The 18,732-nt window shown below is 56.5% G+C and overlaps 1 protein-coding gene across 25 annotated transcripts in view; it reads left to right on the top strand.

Moving 5' to 3' along the window:
• CRTC1 (CREB regulated transcription coactivator 1) overlaps positions 1–18,732 on the top strand; it is an 87,982-nt gene that overhangs the window by 62,860 nt on the left and 6,390 nt on the right. For 2 of the 25 annotated variants that reach the window (XM_085010113.1, XM_085010110.1), the window contains 8 exons: positions 3,893–3,933; positions 4,424–4,644; positions 9,461–9,579; positions 11,499–11,651; positions 11,760–11,810; positions 13,969–14,073; positions 17,405–17,491; positions 18,121–18,301. In XM_085010113.1, the coding sequence (XP_084866239.1) occupies positions 3,893–3,933; positions 4,424–4,644; positions 9,461–9,579; positions 11,499–11,651; positions 11,760–11,810; positions 13,969–14,073; positions 17,405–17,491; positions 18,121–18,301 (958 nt within the window). Of the gene's footprint in view, positions 1–3,892; positions 3,934–4,423; positions 4,645–9,460; positions 9,580–11,498; positions 11,811–13,968; positions 14,074–17,404; positions 17,492–18,120; positions 18,302–18,732 lie in introns of all 25 variants that reach the window. The other 23 variants (XR_014836619.1, XM_085010125.1, XM_085010118.1 and 20 more) reach the window with 14 other exon arrangements.

The following is an 18,732-nucleotide window of genomic DNA, read 5'->3' as shown; positions in this document are numbered from 1 at the left end:
CTTTTCTTTTTTTTTTTTAGCACAACTCAGATAAAAATGGCAAAATAGCACTTTGGGGGAGTATCACTGTCCCTGAAGCCTGAACCTCATTTTCTTTTGACCAGTCACATAAGCTTATTGAACACTAATGGCAGGTCTGTTACACTGGTGAAAACCATGTGAAGAATTAAAACCTGGGAGTTCCCTTCCTGGCTCAGCAGTTAACAGACCCAACTAGGATCCATGAGGATACGGGTTCGATCCCTGGCCTCACTCAGTGGGTTAAGGATCTGGTGCTGCCATGAGCTGTGGTGTAGGTTGAAGATGCGGCTCGGATCCCCCATTGCTGTGGCTGTGGCATAGGCTGGTAGCTTTATCTCTGATTAGACCCTTAGCCTGGGAACTTCCATGTGCCGTGGATACTGCCCTAAAAAGCAAAAAAAAAAAAAAAAAAAGAATTAAAACCCATATTCACTTTGGCAGCATACATACTAAGATTGGAATGATGTAGGGAAAAGTAGTATGGCCCTGGTGCATATTCACAAAGCACGCCATTTTCTTTTTTTCTTTTTTTTTTTTTTTTTTTTTTTTTTTTTTTATTAAATTTTATTTTATTTTCCCACTGTACAGCAAGGGGGTCAGGTTATCCTTACATGTATACATTACAATTACAGTTTTTCCCCCCACCATTTCTTCTGTTGCAACATGAGTATCTAGACATAGTTCTCAATGCTATTCAGCGGGATCTCCTTGTAAATCTATTCTACGTTGTGACTGATAAGCCCAAGCTCCCGATCCCTCCCACTCCCTCCCCCTCCCATCAGGCAACCACAAGTCTCTTCTCCAAGTCCATGATTGATTTTCTTTTCTGAGGAGATGTTCATTTGTGCTGGATATTAGATTCCAGTTATAAGTGATGTCATATGGTATTTGTCTTTGTCTTTCTGGCTCATTTCACTCAGTATGAGATTCTCTAGTTCCATCCATGTTGCTGCAAATGGCATGATGTCATCCTTTTTAATGGCTGAGTAGTATTCCATCGTGTATATATACCACATCTTCCGAATCCAATCCTCTGTCGATGGACATTTGGATTCCCTGTGGCACGTGGAGCTCCCAGGCCAGGGATCAGATCTGAGTTGCAGTCTCGTCCTAAGCTGCAGCTGCAGCAATGCTGATCCTTAACCCACTGTGCGGGACTGGGGATCAAACCCTCGTTCCAGAGCTCCCAGGATGCTGCTGATCCCGTTGCGCCACAGTGGGAACTCTCTGTTCCGTTTTTTTATGTGTAGGGACGGTATCTATTAACTAGACATATTATGGTGATCACTGTGATATATACAAATATCAGATCATTATGTTGCTTACATGAAACTAATATTATATGCCAGTTATATCCAATTAAAAAAGAGAGAGAAATGGAATCCAGGCATATTGAGTGATTTGCCCAAGGTTGTAAGGAGTCTTAGGGTTTAGAACCATTATACCTCCTAATTCGTAGCCTGTGATCATTCTACTAGATCCACGGTATTGGGTAATTATCATTGTTTATCATCACCCTTAAACATAATTTCCATTCATTTGCACAAAAATTGCAGCTTTTATTAGAGTACAGAGTCTGCTTGGAACTCCCAGTTGGATTGGTGATTTCTCTATTGTTTTCAGGTCCAGAAACAAGTTTCTCAAGTTCAACCTACAAAAATGTCTAGGGATAAGATGGAATTTGTGCCATGAGTACAGATTTCAAAGAATTTAAATATAACCAAAAGTGCATTTAACACTGAAGTGGTTTTGAAAGTTAAAAAAATAAAAGAAACCCTCTGGTGGTCAGGTTGCTGTGAAAGGGGCAGCAACACTAGTTGCCCATCCCCGGGGAATTCAGAGGAAGATGATGAATTAGCAAACAGAGCTATGTTCCCCAAAGGCGTGTGTTCAGCGCTTTTAAAATCAATTGGAAACAACTTGAATGTTGGACAGTAGGAGATTTATAAGGAAATTGTCCTCAGTCCCTTGTGTGGAAAGCTCTGTGTTTATTGAGTTAGGATCTTTGAAGGAATTTCAAAGGCATGCAAGATAACTTGTGACAAAACTGTTATATGGAAAGAGGATAAAGATGTTTAGAAAGGCACAAACCACAGATGCCCACACATCCCTGGGTGTGCAGGACCAGGTCCCGGGAGAAGGAGACATGAGTGGGTGTGTCACCTTGCGTGACTGGTGTGGCCAGCACTGTTGGCCTTTTAATCCCTTTCTGTGTATTCCAGTTTTGCACAAGGAACACATATACTTTTCAGAGTTGGGGAAAAACTTAAAAATTCTAACACCCCCAAGTCAAAAAGCAGCTGAAACATCTAGTTGCAGAGAGGTGTGTCAGTAAGGACAGCAGGGTCCCTGTGCGTGCCACATGTGGTGCTGCCCTAAAGAAAGCTCAGATGGCAAGCGTCCTAACTCTGGGGAGAGAAACACTCCTGGGAGTGAGAAGAAGACGGCAGAGCCCAGCATCTTGGTGAGACTCCTTTTAAACTGCAGGGCCAAACAATGCATCCGTGAGGATGTCAATAAAGGAATTCCTGTGGACTTCTTGCGGGTAGGGTGTGGGGGGGTGAATTTTAATACTGTTTAGAAATCCATTAAGATCCCATAATGTTCGTGGAATGCTTTTGAAAAGACTCTTTAGAAAAAGTCATCGTTAAAGTGCTTTGCAAAAAATCTGGTAATGAACCAGGTGTTTACTCACGGAATTAAGGAGCCCATGGCCGAGTAGGAACCCATTCCTCTGGCATTCCCTGCAGGGCTTAACGCCTGCTGGTCACCCGCCTGCCCCTCCCCCACTTTGGGCTCCACAAGCCCTGCCAGTTGGGCCTCCCCCAACCACCTGGTATGTGCACAGGAAGTGGGCCTAGCCTTGCACCGGTGTGTCCACGTTCCTGTGTGATAATCCCTAAAGAACACATCATCCAGGAGTGTCAGCCTGAGGGCCTGAGAGGCAGAGAGGAAGAAGGGAGCATGTACACAGCCGATCCCTGCGTTGGCACGCCAGGTTCTGTCCGGTCCTGTCTGCTGCCAGCGGAAGAGAATTCCCTCCTTTGTCCTTGAACAAGAGTGTGGGGACCCTGCCTGGGGCTTGCAGTTCTTGGATGGTGATGGTGTCCCAGGTTCACAAAAGAGGAAACAAGAGTTGCTCTGGAACCTTCTCCCCAGGGCTGGCCCCCAGGACAGCCAGTCTTCATCCCCAGGCACTGTGGGCCAGGCCAGGGTCCCCATGGGAGTCACAGCTTGGGGGCACCCCTGGAAAGTGGGGGATGGGGGCGGGGGTGCTGGGCAGCACTCTCTGTATTATTTAGGGCATCCAGCTTGAACCTCCTCAGGCTTCTGCACATGACAGAGGCTTCCTTGCCATGAACAGAGGGCCACTAGCAGAAGCAGTGCCTGGGCACTGGAGCCCTAAACACCTTGATTCAGGAACAGCAGAGGGCATTAGCCTGGAGGCACCTGGGTTTTCGGTGGCCCTGACACACCCCCTACCCACTGCGCCACCGCTGCCACCCTTCTGGGCTGGCTGCTGACGGCTGTGGCCCAGCCCTGGAAGGTTCAGATGTGAAGAGTGGGCAAGCCTTCTCTGTTCCCCCAGTGCCTGCCCTGACAAGGGACCACACCACCCCTGGGCTGTGCCCACCTTGCCAGGCAGACAGGAGTGAAGCTGGGAGGGGCTGTGGGACAGCATTTTCCGTAGAGCTCTTGGTTTTGCCCCTAGGTGTGTCTGGGGCAGGCTCCTCCATCCCACGGGGCCACCCTTCTTCACCTGCCAGTAAGCTCTCTTGTTGCAAGTTCTTGGCCCCGTGGGGAGATGGGCCATGTTGAGGACATGTGGTGCACAAGGAGGCCGCTCAGCCTCTGCTGTCTTTTCTTTCAGACGGGGTCCAGGCCCAAGTCCTGCGAGGTCCCCGGAATCAAGTAAGTCTCAGCAGGGCCCACCCCACATGCCCAAGGCCACCAAGGGCTGCTTGGACAACCCCAGGGCTTCCCATCTGCTCACAAGGCTGCCTGTCATGACAAGAGAGCCACTGTGCCACTGGGGGCCACCCAGCAAGCCCCATTGGAGACCACTCCTACCCCTCCCTGCCTGGGATGATGTAGCCCTTGCCCAGCCCCAGTACACTCACCCCTCAGACACACCATGTGTCCTTGGTCAGAGGGAAGACTCTCACCCCAGCCTCCTTCCCGCAGGGATAGGCTGTTTCCTGAGCTTCCATTGGAGGTGCGAGCAGACAGGTGTTTCTTCGTCAGGGCAGCACCTGATTGTAGGGGATAATTTAGCACCTGCTAAGGCTTTTGCACCAGCCTTCTCCTGTCCCTGCCACAGCTTTTGGGGGAGAATGGGCCAGCCGTAGTCCTGAGAGCTCACTTCCGTCTCTGTCTGGCCTTTCCCACCCCCCCTCCCCAGCATCTTTCCATCTGCCGACCAGGAAAACACTACAGCCCTGATCCCCGCCACCCACAACACGGGGGGCTCCCTGCCTGACCTGACCAACATCCACTTCCCCTCCCCCCTCCCGACCCCGCTGGACCCTGAAGAGCCCACCTTCCCTGCGCTGAGCAGTTCCAGCAGCACCGGCAACCTCGCAGCCAACCTGACACACCTGGGCATCGGCAGTGCTGGCCAGGGTAAGGCTGGGCCGGGCGCCGGGTTACTCCCTTCCCTGGCACAGCTCACTGTCTAGTGAGGATGACACACGTGTTTGATGACTTAGCAGCAGGGTCACATCCAAAATGCTGGGCCTGGGAGTGGAGGGCAGAGTCCGCCACAGGGGTTTGGAGTTGCCAAGCTGACCCAAAGGTAAAGGCATCTGGGTGGAGGGCACAGCCTGGGCAGGATCCTGGGGCTGGGAAGGCTCTTGCCCTCCAGGGGCCTTGCTTATGGGGTTCTGGGGGCTTCAGGGAGTCGGGGTGGGCCAGGCTTTCCCTGTGCCTCTTATCAAGGGACAGGCCTGATCTGTTCCTCTGTGCTGTTCCTCTGCCTGCTTAGGATGTTCCTGCCCAGCCCCTCCCCTGTGCTCCAAGTTCCTTTTTCCCCAGGTCACATCCTTGAGGTCATTTCATGGGGCCCTGGCCCATCCCAGTATCTCTTGGTGTTGCTCCATCCTTATTCCTCCTGGAGACTTCCAGTGGTGCCATCTCCCTGTGACTCAGGCAGGAACCCTGGAGGTGTCCTCAACTCTCCTGTCCTCTCACCCACTCTGACCCATGGCCGTGTCTTGTTGGCACCCCCATCAAGGTCCCACTCTCTCCTCTGCCTGGCCACTGCCTACTTCCCACCTCCCCAGCCTTTTTTCCACCCACAAGAGCCCTCATGGCCCTCCTCTGGTCAGGACCTTGCACAGCCCCTCCGTTCCCTCCTAGTGGAAGTTTGGGGCCCTCTCACTCCTGCTCCCAAAGCCGACCCCTCTCCAGCCATGGGCCCTTTACACATGCTGCCCCGGCTCTTCAGCCCTCCTCCTCTTGCAGGCTCCTGGCCCCATTTCCTGCGCAGACCACCTCCCTTCCCTTCCGCAGCCCGTCCTGACTCCCTATTCATGCCCATGCCCCCTCTCACATTGGGTTGCTTTTCTGCGCTCATCCTGCTGCTGTCGAGTCACTCTTTTGCTCTCATCTGTCGCCTTGATCTTCCATGTCCTTGCTATGACCCCTGTCCCCACGTTGTCTGTGGCCGGTGTGGGTTTGCATCCCTGGAAGAGATGGCCCCCAGCAGCCTGGTACAGGGACAGGCAGGAAGGACCATGGGGACTCACATGTGTGGGGACCCAGCAGTTGGTGAGAGCATTCCCTCACAGTGTCCTGGAGCCACAGCGTGGCAGTGCTCACCTTGGCCACGGCCTTCGCACCTCCTCCCCGAGCATGGTGGGTAGCGCCACACAGGATTTTCTGAGAGAATCGCATGCTTGTGTTTGTCACAGTTCCTCTGGCTGCCCAGGGAGAGCTGGCTGCAAGGAATGGGCTACGGCGCCCCGGCCAGGGCAGAGCCCCATGGAGAGCTTCACAGAGAGAGATTTCAGGGTGAGGTTGGCCAGCCTGGGAGCCTGGTTGATTCAGGGAGGGAAGGAGAGCCAGGAGCCAGGAGTCATTCCTGACCTCGGTGCCGACAGGTGAGGGCTGTCCCGGGTTGTGCACATGTTCCCTAGGATTTTAGGTGAGGGGCTAGAGGCCAGAATTGGTGAGGAGGGGAACAAGATTCTGGCCTGAAGGCATCGAGGCTGTGTTTTTTCCACGCATCTGGCCCTGTGCTTGCCAAGGCTCACCCCACCAGGCAGAGGACACAGGCCCTGGTCATACTTCCCCCGCCCCCCACTCCAAGGAGGTCCCAGAAGACAACACGGACAGATTCAGGGGAGAACAAGAGCCAGGGCCCTCCAAGAAACTGGTGGGTAGGCAGCGTCCACGTCAGCCTGTGCAAGGCCAGAACCTGGGATCTTGGCTCTGAGGCCTCTGGGGAGGGTTCCCCCTCAACAGCAGAGTTGCTGTTTCCTGGCCCCTGTTTTTCTCCTCACACCTTGCAGCAGTCTCCAGAGCACCGCCCCCTCCGCCCGAGGGTCCTTGGCAGCCCCCCAAGCGCCCTCCGGGGAGCCGCGCACCTCCAGCCCACGCCGAGTCTAAACAAGCACAGGAAAACACGACACATGTGAAAATCATAGATGCGGGAATGAGCGCAGACCCCAAGTGTGGGGCCCAGACCCCAGCCTGCCTGGCTCAGAGCACTGGCCTAGTAATGTCTGACATGTGTTCAGTTGTTTGCGAACCTGCCGCTCCAGCAGCTTGCCTGGCAGGGGCTTCGCTTTCTGGGCGCGTTTGAAATCAGGCTGAGCCGCAGGCCACTGGCACGCATGGAGATCACCCCCACCAGCACCCAGCCCACCCTGTAGTCAGAACGTGAGCGGGAGTTAGTGGGACAAGGAGGAAGAGGGAGGCCTCCACCGCCAGGAAGACAGCGGCCCCTCTCGTCTCCTTCCACATTTGCCAAAGTTGTTGCCTTGGCTGCTCGCCGGATCCCGGAGGTGGGCAGGCTGTGGTCCTCCTTCCTGGCATAGCTCTGTGGCTGGCCGGCCCTGTGCACAGGGCTTCCGTGCCACTGGGCCAGGGCTTCTGACACCTGGTCTGCCCTCCCCTGGCAGCTCTCCCTGCCTGCGCTAGGCTTCCCTTCCAGCTGGCCCCACTTCTTTTCCCAAAGGTGATCCAGGTTGTCAAAAGGAATTCAACAGCAAGGCATCCCTTGGCCCTCCTGGCCCAACTGGTGTCTCAGGGTGTGGCTGCCCCATGTAAGGTCAGAAGCTCCCTTTGCAGCCTAGCAGAGGATTAAAAACTCCCTTGTATTCAGGACAGACATTAGAGGCTGGCAGCCTAAAGGACAAATCCAGCCCACCAGTGATTTTGGGTGGCCTGCGGTTGTGTGTGTGACGCCTTGAATCAGCACTCAAACGTACATGTAAAAACCTGGATTTCTAGCTTCTCTTGAAGAATCAGACCCAGCAATGGTGGGTGGAGTCCTACATCTCAAGGTGGGCTAGAGCGCCTCAGTTTGCTGCAGGCCCCTCCCATCCCTGTCGCCTGTCTGACCCCCTCACTCCTGGCATTTGCCTCTGCTGCTTCCCGAGTCCTGACATCTGCTCCCTACATGGGTGTCTAGTGTTCCTTGGCCCACCGGACATGTGAGGCATCAGATGCTCAGAGAAGACAGGAAGAGCCTGGGGTCCTGAGACCCAGCGCACTCTCAGCAGGCATCTTCCGGACTCCTCCCCCCAGGCCTCTGCCAATGGCTCCCCTGATGTCACTGTGTTTGCAGCAGCCTAATTCTGGGCCCAGGGTCTGTGCAGAGACTGGCCCCTGGGGGCCCTGCCTCAGGAGCAGTCAATGGTGCCAGGCCCCTCCCTGTGGTGCTTGGCTGAGGGAAGCTGCCAGGGCATCCTAAGGGAAGTACAGGCGTGACCGGACTCGCCTCACACAGATGACACAGCCCCAGTGAACAGCTGCCGTGGGTGGAGGGAAGGCTGCCTCATCTCCCTGAGTGTGCGCTGGGTGCATTCATGCCAGCCCTCGAACCTGCTGCCGTACTTGCCAGAAAGAGTTTGATCTGATGCCCTCTGCGGTATAGGACCAGCTCCCCCGGTGAGTCAGGCATCTTCACCTGGCCTTGACTTTGGGCCACACTCTCTTCAGGGCCTGCTCACAACCTCATTAGGGCCTCACAGTGAACTCAAAAGGACAAAGAAAGTGAATCTGGGGGGTCGGTTCAGGCCCCCAGGGCTCCGCCATGTCAGGAGGCTTGTTGCTTCCCTGGCACGGTGCCTCAGGAGCAGCTGGCAGGCTCCAACTGCTACCACACTGAACTTGACCTCACTCAGTGCCTTCACACCAAAACATCCAAGGATCAGGTTGCTGAGGGATGGGCTGGGGTGAGGCAGGGGGCAACTTGGAACCCCTCGGCAGGAGTTCCATCAGGAAGGAGATGAAACAACTGAGTTTCTAGTGTGGTTATCATCGTGGGGTTTGTGCTGCAATATGGGGAATGCATTAGGTGGGGGGAAAAGGGTGTGACCAGATACAAAGGTCAGGGGCCAGGAGGAGATCTGGCCAAAGGGTCAGTTTGTGGGTGGAGGATGAGGAGAAGGCTCAAAAAGAAACTAGCATCAAGCAGGACCAACTTCCTTGGAACTAACCAAAACCCAAGCCAGTTTAGGCAAAAAAGGGGACTAATGGTTTCCCAAAACCAGGAAGTGCCAGTGTGGCTGGGTCTGGGGCTCAGATGCTACCTTTTCCCCTCAGCTCCCTTGTGGTTATAGGATGCCCCACCGTACAACTCTGGACCTCCCTTCCTGGAGTTCCACCAAAAGCCTCTGGGCAGGGGAGTTCCCTTCGCGGCTCAGCGGTTAACAAATCTGACTAGGATCCATGAGGTTGTGGGTTCCATCCCTGGCCTCGCTCAGTCGGTTATGGATCCGGTGTTGCCATGAGCTGTGGTGTAGGTCGCAGATTCGGCTTGGATCCTGTGTTGCTGTGGCTGTGGGGTAGGTCAGCAGCTGCAGCTCCGATTCGACCCCTAGCCTGGGAACTTCCATGTGCGGCCCTAAAAAGCAAAAAAAAAAAAAAGTCTCTGAGCAGAGTCTCGTTTGGCTCCCCTGGTCACATATCCGTCTGGGGGCCAAGCATGGAGTGGTGCAGAGGTCGGGAAGTGCTCATCAACAGAGTCTGTGGGACACGCCCCTCCTGGAGGGAAGCCAGGATCATTGAGGGGTGTGTTGGTCAGCACTGGAAGTGGGAAGGAGAATGGAGCCCCCTGAGTATCAGGGTATTGGGGGTTTAGAGGGGGCATCCTGGATTTGGCCATGGAGACGTGCCCACTGGCTTCTGAGTGATTGGGCTGTCTCCGGCAGTGACCCTGGGTGTGTGCCAGTGGCTGGCACCACGCCTACCTTCTCTTCCTCCCTTTCAGGGATGAGCACGCCTGGCTCCTCACCGCAGCACCGCCCACTGTCCCTGAGCACGGAGGCAAGGCGGCAGCAGGCCCAGCAGGTGTCACCCACTCTCTCCCCGCTGTCACCCATCACGCAGGTGCGAGGGCTCAGTGGGGCAGGGGAGGTGGGGCCCGGCTCTGCCTCTGTGGGAAGCCTCTCCCTTCTTCCAGGGAACAATCCTGAAGAGTTTCCTAACATTTTTTATTTTGGTATCAAATGTTCAAACACATGGGAAATTCAGAAAATGGCCTGGAGGAGTTACTGTCGTGGTTCAGAGGAAACGATGAGGTTGCAGGTTTGATCCCTGGCCTCGCTCAGTGGGTTAAGGATCCGGCATTGCTGTGAGCCGTGGTGTAGGTCGCAGATGAGGCTCGGATCCCGTGTTGCTGTGGCTGTGGCGTAGGCCAGTGGCTACAGCTCCGATTAGACCCCTAGCCTGGGAACCTCCATATGCTGTGGGTGTGGTCCCAAAAAGACAAAAGACCAAAAAAAAAAAAAGTGGCCTGGAGTTTCCTGTGTCCATCACGACTGTTAGCTTGTGCCCGTGAGACTGGGCCTTCTTCATTGCCCTATTCTCTTCTTTAGGATCTTGTTGAAATTTCCCAAAGTACGATGTTTAGATAGGGGTTTTGTTTTTTGTTTTTTGTTTTCAGTTTACTCTATTTGCTTTGTCTGCTTCTTTGCTAATTTGTGTGTCTAGGAATTGATCTCTTTCATCAAGGTTATCCCACATGCTGGCATACAGTTGTTTTTTCCTCTCTCACAGCCCTTTTTATTTGTGTAAAGTGCTTTGTTATGTTCCCCTTTTCATTTATGTGTGTGTGTGTGGTTTTTTGTTTTTGTTTTTGTTTTTGGTTTTTAGGTTTTTTTTGGCTGTGCCCAAGGCAAGCAGAAGTTCCTGGGCCAGGGATCAAACCGTCCCTGCAGCAGTGATAATGCTGGATCCTTAACCCACTAGACCACCAGAGAACTAGTTTTTTTGTTAATGTTTTTGGGGTTCTTTTGTTTTGTTTTGTTTGACTGCACCTGCGGCAAGAAGAAATTCCTGGGCCAGCGGTGACCTGAGCCATAGCAGTGACAATTCCAAGTCCTTAACTGCTAGGCCATCAGGAAACTCCATTTCTTTGTGTTTTCAATATTACCTTGATGGTCTTATCCACCTACAATCAAATTAACAGTAATTTTCTATACCTTCTGATGCCCAGCCGGGGCCTCGTTCCCCACTCTTGTCTATTGTATAGTTCTTGTTCAGATCAGGATCCAGACAGAGCCATGAGGGTCTCCAGGCCACTGCGTCGTCTGTTTCTCCATCTGTGACCCCAGCCTCTTTTCCCCTCCCTGCCACTCCCCACCCCTGAAACTTGCCTTCCCTTTCCTTTTTGGTCCTGAATTGCCCACTGTCGATGACAGGCGGGCCTCCCCCTAAATGTTTACATCCTGTAGCTCCTGGGCATGTCCAGCCTCCCTCAGAGGGCAGGGGCTTGCCTGCCCCCAGGGACTATCTGCACAGACTCATGAACATTGAAAACCTGCCCTGGGTTATTTTCCTCTTTCCAACTGTAAGAGGGCCCGAGCTGGTCATTGCTGAGTGACCACACCATTGCCTCCATCACCTGCACTGTCTGCAGCCTCCCTCGGTGGCCAGGCTGCAGGGTGGTGGGAAGGAACCTCCCACCACTTGCCCTCTAGGACTCCACAGGGCCTAGGCTCTGGCTCCCTGCTGCCGGGGGCCTCTCTAGTCTGCAAGAGTGCAGAAGGGGTGTCACCTTTCAGGTGCGGTGAGAAAGGCTCCCTGGGGACAGGCTGTTCAGCTGTAGCCCAGTCCTCCGTGGGTCCCAGGGGAGGCCTGCCTGCCAGGCCTTTGCTTCCCTGGTCCAGGGTCTGGACCACCCTTCATTCATCCTTCACGTCATTGCCAGGTGCTCCAGGCTATGGGGATTCCCCTGGGGAGCAGGTGCTCGTGGCCTGGCCTGCCTCTGGGCAGGCCTCTCATCTCATACCCTCTTCTCCCTTCAGGCCGTGGCCATGGATGCCCTATCTCTGGAGCAGCAGTTGCCCTACGCCTTCTTTACTCAGGCAGGCTCTCAGCAGCCGCCCCCACCACAGCCTCAGCCCCCGCCACCGCCACCGCCTGCATCCCAGCAGCAGCCGCCCCCACCGCCCCCGCAGGTGCCTGTCGGCCTCCCCCCGGGCGGCTCCCTGATGCCAAGCGCCAGCCTGACGCGGGGGCCCCAGCTGCCCCCGCTTGCGGTCACGGTACCGTCCTCTCTCCCCCAGTCCCCCCCAGAGAGTGCAGGCCAGCCACCGATGGGGATCGACATTGCCTCGGTAAGCCCGGGATGGGGTTCCATGGGGCCTGGATGGGGGGCTTGTGCAAAAAGAGCCTGGGGCCTTTGGGAGACCCCCATCTGCCCTGCAGGAGTGCTGTCAGGGTGCCTGGCTTTATCTGCAGCCACCTTGAGGCTCCATTTTGAAGCCAACTCGGCAGGGGGTTGAGGCCAAGGCAAAAGCTGCCCGGGGTTGGGAGCTTAATGAGGATTCCACCTGGAATCTTCAAGCCAAGTTTGTCACGCCAGTGTAGATGGAGAAACTGAGGCACAAGCAGGGGTCAAGTACCCCAAACTTCATCCAGCATGAGCCACCCCATGTCTGGCTGCCAAGCCCTCCCCATGCCCTGAATGCCCCCTCAGCCCTTCCCACCCAGGAAAAGGCTTTTTCTGAGGCTGGGGGAATGCAGAGCTCTCAGGGCCTGGGGAATGGACTTCTGGGAGTCAGAAGGACAGAGATGGACTTGGAAGAGAAGGGATGAAACCTGTTCTATGGTTCATACGGCACATTGCTCTGAGTCGGGGGGGCCTGCATCTCAGACTTTGGGACCCCCTGCATGGGGTTTGAGGAGGCCTGTAGCTCAAACCTTGGGACCTCTTGCCTGGGGCCAGGCTCGGGGTAACAAATGCTAGTTTTTGACAGCTGTCCGCACAAACCTTCCTGACAGTTCAGAAGTTCAGCTTTTCACCCTGATTACGCTGGTAGGAAGGGAGTGGTCACAACTACCTTTGACTACATTCAGAGGCACAGGGACCCATGTTGGGGCCCAGCCAGCCCTCCCCTCTCATTTGGCCCATGGCTCCCAGCCTTGGGATACATGTCATCAGAATGCCATGTGCTCTGCAAAGAACAGGCCCCCCTGAGCTGAGGCAGGTGGGAAGATAACCCAACAGGTAGAGACCCACCTTTCCAAGCTCAGAAGATAGACCTCAGAGGTCCCCTTGGATGGGAATGTGCTCAAGCCTAGCCTTTGGCAGAAACACAGTGGAGCTGCCTGGGGCACCAGTTCCATGACACCCTGCAACAGCAGAGCCTCACTGTGGAGTTTGGGGGACATTGGTTGCATGGGGTGCCCAGGGCAGGCTCTCAGGTCGAGGCGTTTGTCATCTGGCACTCCCACCCCCCCACCTCCAGGGAGTGCTGTCTCCCATAGGACTCGGGCTCCACTGGCCTCCTCTGAGTTTCTGCAGTCCTGCCCAAGTGAGTGGGTCCCTCTGGTCATTTTCCCCTTTCCAACCCTGAAAAGGTCTGAGCTGGTCATTGCTGAGTGACCATGCTGGTCTCTCTTGGCACTCACATCCTGTTAAGCAAACCCCCCTGCCTTACCTGGGCTCAACTCCCATCCCAAATTGCCCAGAACAGGCCTCCAAGGAAATGAAGAAAACATAGGACTTAGGGGGCCCTGGGCTGGCCAGCTGGGCATTACTGAACAACAGCCTCAGCGGTCAGGCTGTGAGGCACACAGGCCTGGGGGCACACAGCAGTGCCTTACCAGGTGGGACCAGAGCAGGGTCTAAATACAAGTCCTGGCCTGGCTCGTCTTTGCCCCACAGGGGTCTGGTAAGAAGCCAAGGCCCTTTGTCCTCTGGGTGAGGAAGTGGCTGCCCTTTGGAAGTCTGTGGACAGCATAACCTGGTGGGCTTGTCCCAAGTGGCACTGATGATCATGACTCTCCAGCTCTGGGAGCACTGCTGTGTGCCCTTAGATGGCGTTTTTTTCAGTTCCTGCCACTGCTCCCAGCCTCTGGCCCTGGGCCTTAACCTGCCCAAGCGTGGGTCTGCGTGTGTGTGCGCGCGCGCGCGCTCATACACACATGCATCCAGTGTGTGCAAATGAGTGGGGGTGTGAATGCGGGTACTCTGAAACCTGCTGAGTCGGGGCCAGCCCTTCGGTCCCACTCCAGGCTGCAGGGCGATTCCATGAGCTGGGTTCCAGGCTCTCTGACTGCCCTCGCCGCTCCCAGAGTTGGCTTTGGAGGCAGAGCCCCTCAAGGCGCTGGGCTCAGGAAACGGCCAGGGACCCCTACCTCCTGCAGGTACCCCAAGTACTCTGCTTACCTGAAGGGTGGGGGCTCTACCCAGGGCTCGGTGGGAAGCAGCCAGTCCCAAGAAGCCAGGCCTGGGGCCCCTCGAGCGTCCTGACCTGTCTGTCATCACAGGCGCCGGCTCTGCAGCAGTACCGCACTAGCGCCGGCTCCCCAGCCAACCAGTCTCCCACCTCGCCCGTCTCCAATCAAGGCTTCTCCCCTGGGAGCTCCCCACAAGTAAGGGACGCCGCCTCCCCTCCCCACCTCCCCTCCTCCAGCCTAGCTGGCGCCCCTCCCCCCACATGTCCCCCACCTGCCCATCCGCCATCTGTGTCTCCTGTCTCACTCCATCCCATCTTGTTCACTCCACCGGGGTTGGGACTGGCAAGGGGAGGCTACCCTGAGCAGGGGCCAAGGAGAGGGCGCCCTCCCCTGCAGCTGCCACATTCCCACAGCGCCTCTGTGGTCTGTGCCAAACCCCAGCTGGGGGTGGCAGACTCTCTACTCACAGCAGTGATGCCAGTGTTGGCCATGCCCCAGCTCCTCACCCCATGGTTGGGATGCCCCAGTGTGTGGCTCAGAGCGGCATCAAGGCACCTGTGCCCTTGTCCCTACCCATGTCTGCCTGCCCTGAGGCTAATGCTTCCAGGCTTCTGAAGGAGGAGGAGAGGCCCCTGCTTCGGGGTGCAGCTGAGGTGATGGGGGGCTCCAACCCCTCAGCCCTATCTGCCCCTTGGGAAGGTGTTTCTCTCATCTCCTGGTCCCCAGCCCCAGAAGCTTCTCTGGCTTGACAACCTCTCAGCATCCTTGTCCTCTTCCCACAGACGAGAAGACAGAGGCTTGCCCCAGGTGACAAGCAGGGCTAGACCATGTCTGTCAGACCTAGGTTTTCCCTCCATTCCAGGCCCCACAGGACCCCATCTCTGACACAGACACACATGCACACCCCACCCCCGTTCTTCAGACTTCCCCTTGGCTCAGCTTCACCCACGGCTGCATTTTGTCCGAAACCTTCTGTCAGAGGAGGAGGGGGTTCCCACAAAGCTGACGTCCAGGCCCAAAACTTCTCGCTGTAGCAGCAGAGTGTCCCCAGGACCCCACCACCCTGTCCCCAGACTGTCACCAAGCTGAGAGACCTGTAGGAGCCATGCGGTACTCTAGACCCTGAAGCCTCATTCTCAGCCAAAGGGAAGATAGGGCTTTACTTCCCAGGTAGAGCGGGGGGAGGAGTTATTCCTCCAGGCAGGACCTGGGCTCCCTTGTCCCTGGGGATGTGCAGCTGTCCTCATCTCCCAGGCTCTCAGCAATGCACCCCAAGCCAGGCCCATGTGTCAAGACAGTGGGCCTACGCCTCAGGGGGACCCGAGGCTGTTCTCATAACTCACTGACACGGGGGGGGCCTCTCCCAGGGTGCTCCCTCCACCACCCTTGACAACTAGGGGCCTCCCCTCCCCATAGATGGCAAGAAGGTGCAGTGAGCTCAGGGCAGGGCAGGCCCGGCCTGGGGTCAGCCTGTTGTCTACATGCTCTCGGTCTGTCCCTGTCAGCTCTCAGCTCTCACGTCTGGTCTCGTCATGGTCTCGTGGTGCCAGAGGAGTCAGGGGTGGGAGAAGCTGGTCTAGGCAGGGAAGCAGCAGGTGGGGTGTCCCCCGGTGGGCAGCCCTACCCCAGCCGGTCCCTGAGTGAAGTCCCTTTATGAGGCAGGACAAGAATTTAAGGGTGGATCAGATCTCAGAAGAGTTTGGCCTGAACCAGAGTGGTCTATCCCAGCAGAGAGCCTGTTGCTGTGTTGTCAAGCCTGTGTCTTGTGTGTCAGTCTGTCTATCCATACATTGTGCCTTGGCGAGGGAGGCAGGCAGATCACTCAGATATGAGGATGGGGCCGGCAGATTGTCTGCCCCCCATCAGGAGCTCACTTAGGAACAAACCATGGCAGAAGGCGGGCCTGGTTTCCCACTGCAGCTGGATCTTGGAGGATGCATTCATCAGCCCCAGGGGCCTGGGTCACCCCACGTTGCCCAGCCAGTGTCTCCTCCTGGATGCACAGGGCAGCTGCCTGCCACATCTGGCCTTGAGTGGATGCTGTATCTGTCCTGATGCACCCTGATTTTCCGGTGGCTGGGATCAAGTCCTGTGCACTGCCTCCCCTCTTGCATTCTGAGCAGAGCTCTTATGGCAGCTTCACAAGAGAAATCGTACCTGGGGTCTCCTGTGTGTGCCAGGCCTCTCTGGGATCAAGGCCACGGACATAGCATCAGGTGCCCCGGAAAGACCAGCCCCCAGCCTCCACCAAGGCCGTCATGTGCCTCCTCCATGCAGTCCCACAGCCCCCTTTTCCAAGCCCGAAGCTGGCAATTTTTAGGACAGTTGTGGCCTTTTTGCCACATGGTCTTTTCTCCTCCTTTACTCCTTTCACATTTTTAACTCTTTCCTGGTGGTTGAATGGAACATCCAGCCCCAGGAGCCACCCCGCCTGCCAGGTGGCAGTCTGTTCCTGTCTACTGAATACCCAGAGTGGCCAGTGGGCTCTGGCAGTTGTCAAAGAATGTGAGGACCTTTCTAGAACAGGGAGCCCAAAGGGAGGAGGTCCAGGGCCTATGGTCTGTGGAAACTCCGGTCTGGATACATGCTGAGCACCTGCGAGCAGCTGCAGGACAGCGACTTCTGTAAGCCATGCTGTCCCACAGAAGAGGAAATAGGCCAGGGTTCCCAGCCTCAGGGACACTGAGGGGCTGGGCTGGGCATATGTTTCCCCTGGTTCGTTGCCTCCAGTGCGACCTGGCCACACATGCCATCCCTTACTTCCCTTCCACATCCCACTAGACTCCTTCCCACTGTCTCCCTGGCAGCATCTCAGGAATGGGCAGGGGCTCCATGCTTCTCTTGTTGGCATTTCCACGGCCGCTGGGCATCCCAGCCCCCTGATCCTCTCCCGGGGGCAGCCCCCATCCCTCTGCCCCAGCTGGCATTGAGCAAGTAGGGGTGGCAGGCAGGCAGCCAGCCGTGGGTGGACTAGGGCTTTCTGTATACCTGTCCCATGCTTGCTCTGTGCAGCCTCTCTGCCCATGTGCGTGTGACCTGCTGCCTGTCCCGTGTCTCCCATGTCCTGAATATCCAGAGTGCCCCCCACCTTGCCCTCACACACTTTCCTCTGGGGCCTGTCAAGTGGGGTTCCTGACCCCTGTGGCCCCTCATCTTCCATATGAAGAGAATGGGCTCACCCACACCTGGGCCCAAAGAGAGGCGATGGGGTGGCACTTTGGGCGAAGTTGGGGTACAGAGTCCCCCCAGAAGTAGGCAGTGGAAAAGAGCAATCATCCCCAGATTAGGGGTGCACTGCTCCATTCCGGGGCCTGGGCTCTCCCCGGAGCCCTGGGACAGATGCAGTCTGCCTCTTACGTCCCGAGCATGCTCCAGGAAGTTCCAGAGGCCTCCCTCCTCTCCCAACCTGGGCCGGCTGGTGAGGTCCTAGGAGAGAGGTGTGGGAGCACCCCACCTTGCCACGGTGGCCTCACCCCTGCCTGGTTTGGGGGACCCTGACGACAGCGGGCCTCTTTTCTGTCTGCAGCACTCTTCTACCCTGGGCGGCGTGTTTGGGGACTCATACTATGAGCAGCAGATGGCAGCCAGGCAGGCCAATGCTCTGTCCCATCAGGTGAGCGGGCGCCCACTGCAGACGCTCGCCAGATCCCACCCACTCCTCGGGCATGAGCTTCTCAGCCTCCTCCCGACTCCAGGCTGCAGAGGCTCAGGTCCTGGAGGGGGTGGCTTGGCTTTGCCCCCAACCCCCACCCCGTGTCTGCATCCTGCCTGCAGAACAAGGCCACCAGCAGAGGGGGAGGAAGGGCGGGCAGTGAACGCTGGCAGGGATGGGCTGTGGCTCTTAACAGGGGTTCTTCAGCGTGAACTGTGCACGTGGGTTTGCTGAGAGGTTGTGCTGGCTTTGTGTGGAGGCCAGCATTGAGGGCATGTGGGCACGGGAAGGGTTGCCTGCTGCCTGGGGCTGGTCACTCTTCTGTCCATCCAGCCAACCAGCCAGCAAGCTGGGGGCTGGGGGTGGGGGGCATGTGCTGGCAGGTGCAGACAGGTTTGGAGATGAGCAGACCCCAGGGCAGAGGGACTCATGCTCGGCAGCCCCAAGTGTGCCTTGACATGGCTCTTAGGCATCCTGAAAGGCTGGAACTACCAGCAGCCACAGACAGACTCGTTGGCCTATAGCAGCCCGGGTCCCACGGTGGCCACCTGGGTGGCAGTGGCCTCATGCCTGTATGCTTCCTCTCTTAGCTGGAGCAGTTCAACATGATGGAGAATGCCATCAGCTCCAGCAGTCTGTACAGCCCGGGCTCGACGCTCAACTATTCCCAGGCGGCCATGATGGGCCTCTCGGGCAGCCCTGGGAGCCTGCCGGACACACAGCAGCTGGGCTACCCCAGCCACAGCAGCATCCCCAACATCATCCTCACAGGTGAGGCCAGCCATCACAGCATCTTGGGTGAGGGTCTTGATCTCTGTGGGATCTGGCTGCCATGAGAGGCCTCAGCCCTGGGGGTGATGGAGTCTCTACTCTTTGTGAGATGTGATGGGGCTGAGGGGTCCCTGCTCTCGGTACAAACCAAGGAGGCCAGAACCTCCCCAGCCTTGACTCACTGCTGGGCTTACAGTACAGGCTAGGGGGACACACACTGGACCCTGGACCTGGGTGTCTGGTGTCCTGGGCTAAGAGTGTGAATTGGATAGAAGAGGTCACTCAGCTAGTCCTTCACCCACTGCCCAGGCTCCTGAACCCCGTTAGCTGAATGTGCTGGGGCTGCAAGTGACTGTGGGGTGGGCCCTGCCTAGTGGGGCTCAGCCTGTGCAGCAGCAGACACGTACCAGCTCACACGGGCTGTCAGGAGT

The sequence above is a fragment of the Sus scrofa genome, chromosome 2 (assembly GCF_054392235.1).
Source record: "Sus scrofa isolate SSC_HxYL_T2T_F1_AM1 chromosome 2, Sscrofa_HxYL_maternal_Yorkshire_Landrace_v2.0, whole genome shotgun sequence".
NCBI classification, from domain to species: domain Eukaryota; kingdom Metazoa; phylum Chordata; class Mammalia; order Artiodactyla; family Suidae; genus Sus; species Sus scrofa.
Note: the sequence above shows the minus strand (reverse complement) of the source record. Positions and strands in the feature narration are given on the sequence as shown.